We start from the raw sequence: 9,508 nt of genomic DNA on the forward strand, positions 1-9,508 counted from the left end.
ATTTTAAAAAATGTAACGGTATTTATAATATTAAATAAATATATTATGGAAATATGTTTAATATTGCTTCAAACTTATACACAAATTGCGTAGGATAACTTTAGAAAACATTTTTTATAGAACAGATGTATAGCACCATACCATTCATGTGCCATGTGCCCTTCATTTTGCTTACTTCAACGACGTTTGGACAAACGCAGCAATATAGGTTCTTAAAAAAACAATATAGGCCTTTTATGCTAAAAAAATTTTTCTTATAATTTGGGACATGATAATAATTCATAGAGTAGTACTGATAAGAGTAAAATTGCAATAACTACTTAACGTTAAAATAAAATATCTATATCATGATAACAAAATAAAGTAAGAGCAAAATGAAACTAGTATGATTACCTAGAAGCGAACTCGAAGGGTAGATGCTTTGCGATCCAGCAAACTTATGTTATCATTTTTTTTCGTTTTTCAACACCCAACAAATGCTCTCCAACAATTCTAAAGCAAAATAAAAACCTAAAATATATTCAACGATCTATCTAATTATAATTAGTATTTGAGTAAGAATGACAACTAAAAAATAGTAATAAGAATGACAAATCAGCAATTTTAAAGTAAAGGAGGGAGTATGTTACAGGGTTTCTCCAATCCCGCCTGATCCACCGGTTTGAGGTGAGTTTATTTTTTTTTCACATTTTGAGGTAAGTTTCTGTATATTTTGGAGAATTATTGTAGTAATATTATTCGTACTTAATAATTATTTTTAATTATGGACTAATTAGATTTAAAAGATTCGTCTCGTAAATTACAGGTAAACTATATAATTAGTTATTTTTTATTTATATTTAATATTTTATACATGTGTTAAAAGATTTAATATGATGGGGAATCTTGAATTTTTGAATCTAAGGCCTTGTTTAGATGCCAAAAGTTTTTGAAGTTTGACGCTGTAGCACTTTCGTTTGTATTTGAAAATTATTGTCCAACCATATAGACTTAAAAGATTCGTCTCGTAAATTACACACAAACTATGTAATTAGTTATTTTTATATATATTTAATGCTTCATGCATGTGTCCTAAGAGTTAATGTAATGGAAAATTTTTGTAAACTTTTGTAATTTTGGGTACACCTAATTAAGGCATAAACCGGGCCAATCACGGATAAAAATTGGCCGGACGAGAACGCGCACGCAAATCGTTTTAATGAATTCATTTGGCCTTGTTTTCTTCCAATTTTTTTTGCAAAATAGGAATAGTAGCACTTTCGTTTATATTTGACAAATATTATCCAATTATAAACTAACTAGGCTCAAAAGATTCGTCTCGTCAATTTTAACCAAACTATGCAATTAGTTTTTATTTTCGTTTATATTTAATACTTCATGCATACGTTTAAAGATTCAATTTGACGGAAAATTTGAAAATTTTTGTATACAAGTCCGGCTTTAGCGTTGGCGACTTTTTTTAGACAGAGAACAGTAGGGGCTACTTTTGTAAAAAAAAAAACACTAGGGGCTGCTGGCTGCTGCGGCGGGGGCTTTTGCAGAAACGGGAGAGGGACCCCGTGACCAGCCCCCAGCCCTCCTGCGGAAAGCAAAGCGCATTGATTGGAACCAATGGACGCTACACGGGCACGGTCCAAAGCCACCGGCGAGCGACGATACGAGCATGAGCGACGGCGACGCAGCCTGCGGCGTCAGTCTGCAGCCTTCGTCGCTGTTGTGTGGTCGGCCGGCCACCTGCTCTTCTCCGTAGTGAATGCTGGGTCACGCCTCGGACAGTACTGTACTGTCTGCACCTTCCTTTGCATTGATTGAACGCCATGAACCCCCGATGCCAGCAAACGGATACAATCCAGCCCACCAATGAATACATACTAAAGTTGGGCCCATTAACTTCCGCAGCACCATTCCCTTTGGAAATCAAGATCAACAAAACAAGAGCAAGACCCCCGCACTTGCTGCTTGCCCGCAGCCAATGCCATTCGTCTTTGAAGTATCACAAACCTGACAGAGATTAAGATTTGGCCAAAAAAGAATCCCTTCAACAGCCTTTTCAACTATAGACCTAAAAATATTACCATCCTCTATCTTTTATTTCTCGTTCGCCGAAGACATAGAAGAGAACGGAGATGGCTCACCAAAGTGCCAAACAACATACAGAGAAGAAATTGGGGGATGAAGAGATAGTCAAAACGATCTGTGATACTCTAAATGAGCACTTAAAGAGTGGTTCAAGAAGGACCGTGGGAGTCTGGGAGATGCTCTCACGAAACAAACTTTTACTTACCACAAAACCGCTTTACTGATGGAAGATACAGGAGGGCATCATTTACAAAGGTTTCGAAAGATGGTGTATAACTTCACTTGCAGGCTACGCCATAAACATGAGGGCTAATGATGTAGGCATTTGACAGCCGGACACTATCCAGGCTCAGGCTCGAGAACCCAACATCCCTGATGCTTTGTCCGGTTTTCCTCGTGAGGTGGCATCCGTCGGCTACAAATTGCTGCAAGGGATCAAGCGCGCCTTGAACAAATTGGAGCAACGTACCATCTATGCGACGCACAAAAGCAGCAGTTGAATCAGTAATGCGCAGCAATATAGATGTAGCACAAAACGAAATATCAACCACTATCTATGTCAACACAGATACTGAAAAAGCGCTATTAGTAGCAAAGTGGTAAGAGCGGCTGATTTGCTGGTTAATCTGGAGTACCTGGTGCCGCAACATGTTCAATGAACACATAGAGACCGTCGGGCTTTAAGACTCGCTTTATTTCTGCACAGAACCATGGCTCTTAGTGTTAAAGGTACAAAATGGTAGGCATGACTCTGTTGCAAACAAATGGTGCCATGAAACAGAAGCATGCAGATAGAAATGCAAGAGACTAAAAGTTACTACTTCTATAAAGAATCAGGTATCAAGTGTATGTTAAGTTTGTAGAAAATAGCCACAACGAGGGATAATGTATTACATTTTATCTGTATTTCGATATTGCCAAAGCCGAAGTGAGACCCCTACAGGTTGATGTGTTTCTAATAGACTGTCATAAAAAGGGAAATAGCCATCATTGTCCTAGCTAATGAAGTACAATTATTACCTCTCAGTGCCATGTCGATGTTATCGACAGAGCACAATACAAGTGTGCCGATCACTGCATCCATGGAATTGTCTTCTGCTGGCAAGGCTTCAGCAACCTAAATAGATTGTGCAAGAAATGTAGTTGTTACATTTAACAGGAAAACAAAGTTAAGAAGGAGAATGTGGACAGCACCAATGCCAAAAATGGACAACAACGGTACCCCTCTTCTGAATGTGAAGCTTGATGACGGAAGTCCAGCAGACACAGCAGCTGTCCTGGCATAATTCTCCATGTGCTTGTTAGGATCCACTCCAATTACATTAACCCCATCTTCACTTGCATAGTATTTGAAGTTAGGCCCTGTCCCAACACCAAGCTCCAAAATGTTCTTTCCTGCAGGCGACAGTTGAGAAAAGAGATTTGCTTTGTATCCTGCAATCTGCAATCTTCACCAAGTGAAACGTTTAGCATGATTATGACTATGACATACTTATTCGGTACTGATGCGCTTTTGTTCTTTGAAATGGCAAACACTAGTCACTTATCGAGGGCTGTATAACAAGTTTAAACAATAGCAGCAGGACTGCCTTAGTGTCAATCTCACTTCTTCTTTTTAACAGATCGTAAATATGACATTGCTGTTCCAGTACTCATAATCAAATCATTGGCAATTTGGCATTAACAGGCACTGGGAGAATTGTTGCATGCAAAGTTGTTATATTATTAGAAGGAGTAGAAATAAGTAGCTGACATGTAAACAAAGATGTGTCAGATTAACAGTGGTATTATGTGCAGTCTGCACTAAACCCAGTGATGCTTCCAACTGCTAATTCTAATCCCCTAAGAGCTGGTAGTGGTAGGGATGCTTGGCTAGCTTTCGGTACAGGATTCATTTATTTTGATTCAATAGGCTATTGGAAAGTAAAATCATAACTAGAGACAAAGCTGCATACCTCTGCTTCGTATGACTTCATTCCCTGATCCATGGCCGAGGCATAGAACTCCTCATACCAGTCCGGCCTCGACGGGTGCACTCGCTGGAGCATCACCTGCCCAACCAAATAACCCAAAAGTGGTTAGCACGCGCACGCATCAGGCCGACCAGTAGACGTATAGAGAACGGTAAACGAGGGGCCACAAGGAGCTCACGTCGGGGTCGATGGGCGGAGCGGCCGGAGAAGGAGGGGCGAGGAAGGGGAGGAGAGCCGCAGCCGAGGAGGCACCGATGACGTGCCGCCGTCCACAGCGGCACGGGAGGGCAGCGAGGGTTCGGCCGCGGCGGCGTACAGAAGTCGAAGGGCGCCGCCGGCCGGCGCGGGCCATCGGTGGTAGCGCGACCAGGCAGAGCATGACAGCGTCTCGCTTCCGCTTCCGCTTCCGTGCCTGATCCGGAGCGAACGTTGGATCCGTAATCTAACTCTGAAAGCGTATTCTGGGTTACTTCCACTGTTCCACAGCATGCTGTTTCCTGGGTAGAGAGCCCAACAGCCGACGACACACATGCTTGAGTGGGCTGGGCCCATATTCTGAATATGGGCTTTAGTTCGTAGACAGCCCTTCTGAAAATCACTTGCCCAAGCTGTAAATTGGACAGCCCCACTGCTACCTCTCGCCACAACACCGATCCCAGCGGCCCAAGTTCAAACTAAAGAAGCCGTTTACATTCAGCTTCTTTCACCTTACTGCCACAATTCAAAAATGTAATACAAACGAGTACCAACAATCACTACAAAAGAATATCTTATCCGTTGCTAAAAAAGAACTTATCCGTGTTTATTTGCTTCTACTCATGCCGGCAGTATTTAAACTCATGGATAGATACAGTTACATAAAAAAAACCTCATGGACATCTACGACACGAGTATATTTGCTGGCTCCAACACGAGTGAGCACGGAGGCGGACGGGGATCCATATTATTGACGTCAAAAAAGAATTAATATTTTGTTAAAAAAAGTTCATTGCCTCTTTCAAGCCAAACAACATGATAAATATTTGATGAATCGTAAACCTATTGAAGCACATACTTAACACTTCCGGTTAATGCATGCCCAGGTCACCTAGCATTTTTTTGCCCAAGCAAAATATAACGTTTCTCTTTTGCAAATTTAGCAGCTCAACTTTTTCGGCGTGAGCTTTCCCGTGTTTGCTATTGCTAGAGCCTAGAGCACGCCCATGTACCATTTAAAACATTTAGAGCTCGTTTGACTGTACTTCAACCCACTTCAATTCACATATATTAGGGTAGATGCATGCAAAGCAAGATCTTTTTTGTTCTGGCCGCATTATTCATGCAATAATGCAAGCAAACTTTTACTGAAGACCTACATGCTACTTCTCCGATATCAAATGTCACAGCAAACAAATAACATCTTCCCATAAAGATCATTAAATAAAGCTGGTCCAATATATGTTGAAGTACGTCGTCTTGCATATATATGAATTAATCCTCCAACAAGGTACATTTGTCTCCGCATAAATCATGGAAGCTACTTGCTCTGCATGCATTAATCCTCTCACCCTGCTGGAGCAAGGGTACACACACTGCTGCTGCACTGTCATATTTCTCGTACTGTTTCATCAAAACTGACAGGAAAAAAAAAAGCAAAAGGCGTCCGCGGAGAGACAGGGGCGTCACAGTACCCTCCAGATTCGTCGTCTACGGCTGTCTGTTGCCCAACATGACGTGACACGTGTCGGTTCGGCAGGAACGGTCTGGTGCATGTACCGTGGCCGCTAGTCTTTCGAGCTTCAATTGGATGGCTTCTAACTTTTCTCCGTGTCCGTGGCCTCAGATTTTACAGGGTTACTGCCATGCAGTCCTTTATGCTGCCGATGTGAAACGTGACCTGTAGACCTGTACTCGCGTCCTAGGCAGTAAAAAGTTGTTTGGATCGAGCCAATTCTTGGCCGATGCAAGTACTACACCGCTCTGCATTCACTTCTTCATGTGTTTTACTGCCGCCGGCCGGTGCTGCTACATTTTACGTTGACCGTACTAGTACTGGTACGTACTTCGCACACGTACATAAGAAATATAAGATGGGTCGTAGCTCCGTTTTTTCAGCTGACCCTGAATTGTTCAGCCGGTAATTAAACAATCTCAAAGAAATGGAAGAAGAATGGATTGCAAACTAGCTTATGGACACTGCAATGCAACACTTGCGTGCAGAATGAATGCAGCGCAGCCCTCCGCATTTTCGATCGACTCATGAGATGATTGTGACGAGGCAGAGCAGCGTAAGGCGACAGTTTCACATGCGTGTACCGCAAAAGGTGGCATAGACAACAGGCGTTCCCCCGTATAGGCAACGGTACCTCTCGATCGGCGATCGCTCACAAGAAAATGCAATGAGCGGCCGGCTTGTAGTAGACGTGTCAGTACCGCAGCGTCAAATCCATGCTGCGCGCTGCATCTGCATGCATGCATGCACCCAACACTCTTAAAGACACATCTCGTCAGCAGCAGCACCACCTCGCTAGCTTTATACATGCTCACCAACCTTCATTCGCTTTCGCTCGTCGCTCCGCGCGCGCCCATATCCTTGTTTACTTCCCAGAAAATTTTGTAAAATTTTTCACATTCTCCGTCAAATCGAATCTTTAAACGCATGCATGGAGTATTAAATATAGACGAAAATAAAAACTAATTGCACAGTTTGGTCGAAATTGACGAGACGAATCTTTTGAGCCTAGTTAGTCTATGATTGGACAACATTTGTCAAATACAAACGAAAATGCTACAGTGTCCATTTCTCAAAAATTTTCGGAACTAAACAAGGTTTCCCAAGAATTTTACAAAATTTTTCAGATTCCCCGTCACATCGAATCTTTAGACACATGCATGAAGTACTAAATATAGACAAAAATAAAAACTAATTGCACAGTTTGGTCGAAATTGACGAGACAAATCTTTTAAGCCTAGTTAGTCCATGATTGGATAATATTTGTCAAATACAAACGAAAAAGCTACAGTGTCCATTTTGCAAAATATTTTGGAACTAAACAATGCCTTAAAGAAAACGCAGACATGCGCATTGATCGGCTCTCGTCGTCCATTCTAACGCCACGCCCACATACTCCTATATATAGCAGCAGCTTGTGCTTGTCTCGTCTTGCTCTTGCAAGATGCATGAAGCTTCACAGTCTACAGCTAGAATTACGCAGCAGGACCTTTCTCTTCTTCCTCCTCCGCTAGCTAGCTAGCTCTCCTCTTTCTACAGCCATGCATATTGCATCTCACTGTGCGTGTTCTTTGCATCATCTTGTTGCATTTGCTTGCCAGCAGCTCGATCGATCGTGTGCTCATCAGCTTATAGTTAGCAAGCCATTAGTGATATATATACTGCATTCGTCATAAGTATTTCATCTGAGGGCTTGCATGTGGGGATGAGGTTGTATTTTGTTATGTAGCCAAGGATGACTTGCCGGCCGATCGATGCCTCATCCCTGTCCGGGAACGTCATGCATGTGATGCAAACTGTGAGGCCGCATCGTCGATCGACCGGCAGGTTCTTCTCTTTGGCTACACGATGGCCTCGTTTTCTCATGCAGGACCTCAGATGGTGTGATCCAGTCAGTTCTTTTGTGCCTTTTCGGTCTTCAGTTAGGCTACAAGTGATCAAGGTAAACACATATATATAACAAAAGTGATTATTAGAGATTTTATTCGGAAATGTGCAAGCTCTTAAGAAGAGCTTGCACATTTCCGAATAAAATCTCCAATAATCACTTTTGTTCCGTGGCGAACGATCGATGCGCTTGTTTCTTTGAGTTTCTTATTGTATATGTGGCAGGTACGACGACAACAGTCCTCGGCTTGGAGGGAGCTGCAGATTTTCGTACGTACGAGATCGGATTCAGATGCATGGCTGATGTGGAGTTTCCATTCTCTGAAACGTGTACGGAGTCTCTTTTCCTGTCTTTCTAGTTCTTTGCGCGCCGTGTAGAGACTGCAAGGCGCCGGAGATGACAGTAGGGGAATGAAGCTCGGGTCTCCAGAGCAGTTTAGGACGAGCTGAGGTCCTATGTAATTAGTATCCTGACCAACGTGCGTTCTCAAAGTCTAGTGCTCTGGAGTGTTGGATTTTTATGTTTTTTTTTCTCTATAGTGGCGCCACACCTCGCTCTAACTGGCACGAGCAACGAGAAACTATCATAGGCAAGCAAGCCATCTTGATTCTCCTACGGGAGAAAGCCAAATCTTTGCCCACACAGGTTTTTAGGCAGTTTATGACAAGCTAATGTTAAGTAATTAGAATCTCTGATCAATGTCTATTCTTAAATGTAACGCTTTTTTTTTTCAAAATCTTGAGTGTTTTAGGACGCTTTTTTCCACCGGCAAAACCGATTGGCACGAGCAACGAGAAGGTTGCCTAGCTAGGCAGGTGAGCCATATTTGGTTCTCCTATGGGAGCAAGTCTTGCCCACACAAGTTTCTGAGCAATTAGAATGGACTAATCTTAACAAGTTGGGTTCTCAAGTAGGCTAATGCTTTCTTTCATTTGAAAATATTGAGTGTTTTAGACCCCTTTCCTCCAAATGACACCCTTGCCTTGTTGGTGTGAGCAATGAGAAGCCATAGATATCCAACCGACTGGCACAGATTGGCCTGACATGGGCTCGATGAGGCATGTCCCGCTTAAGGTCAGGTCAACCAGACGCCACCACCTTCCCATGTGGTTTAGGGGTACGACGTTGCAACATCACTCCTCCGGACCTGGGGAGAGTCGCCTCTCCTGTTGGCCAAGATGCTCTCGCAGGAGGTAACAATAGAGGGAAATGAAAGGAATAGAAGGCGATAGCTGTGGAATTGAAGGGTGGAGCTAGGTTTTGGAAGTTAGGATGCGAGGTTATATATGAGGTATAGGGCCTCTTGGGCCAACCAATAATAGGGTCATGTTGGGGTAGCAAGGCATGACCTAACCATTGGACTCGGCTGGTATGAGCACGATGGCCGTTGAGTTGTCTCGTGCCTAGGCTGTGCCATGCCCATGGGACTGCCTTGTGGCCTTCTACACAAAAAGCTTTCTAGGTCAGCTATTTTGTTTCTCCTGCAGGCTTGCTCGGAGTTCTTGGCCTCTCGCTCAACAAGGCAGCAAAGTGCTAGGAAAAACAAACCAAACGTGTTCTTAGTTTTGTCCTAAGAAAAACTAACTTTAACCATGTTTATTGGAAAAAATACTAACATCTATAATGATAACAAATAAGTGTGTAATCAAACATATTTAACGGTGATGCAATAGAACTAATTTCATATTGTAGATACCAGTGTATTCTTTAATAAAGTTGGTCTAAATTGGAGAAGTTTAAATTGGGAAGAGTTAAATTAAAAAGATTATCACATTTTGGAAGGAAGGAGTACATAAGTTAAATGTCAAAGACACACCAAGTTTTGTTTTCATTTCAACATGTTTGATTTTTTTACCA

At 42.5% G+C, this 9,508-nt stretch overlaps 1 protein-coding gene across 1 annotated transcript; it reads right to left on the minus strand.

Moving 5' to 3' along the window:
* Positions 2,058-4,500, minus strand: LOC8066441 (methyltransferase-like protein 7A). The gene is made up of 6 exons (XM_002454245.2): positions 4,231-4,500; positions 4,035-4,130; positions 3,302-3,520; positions 3,100-3,196; positions 2,715-2,777; positions 2,058-2,551 (listed from the first exon to the last, which is right to left on the minus strand). The coding sequence occupies exons 1-6, from the start codon at positions 4,429-4,431 to the stop codon at positions 2,358-2,360; spliced, it is 870 nt and encodes a 289-aa protein (XP_002454290.2). The 5' UTR covers positions 4,432-4,500; the 3' UTR covers positions 2,058-2,357.

Source organism: Sorghum bicolor, chromosome 4 (assembly GCF_000003195.3).
Source record: "Sorghum bicolor cultivar BTx623 chromosome 4, Sorghum_bicolor_NCBIv3, whole genome shotgun sequence".
Lineage (NCBI taxonomy): Eukaryota > Viridiplantae > Streptophyta > Magnoliopsida > Poales > Poaceae > Sorghum > Sorghum bicolor.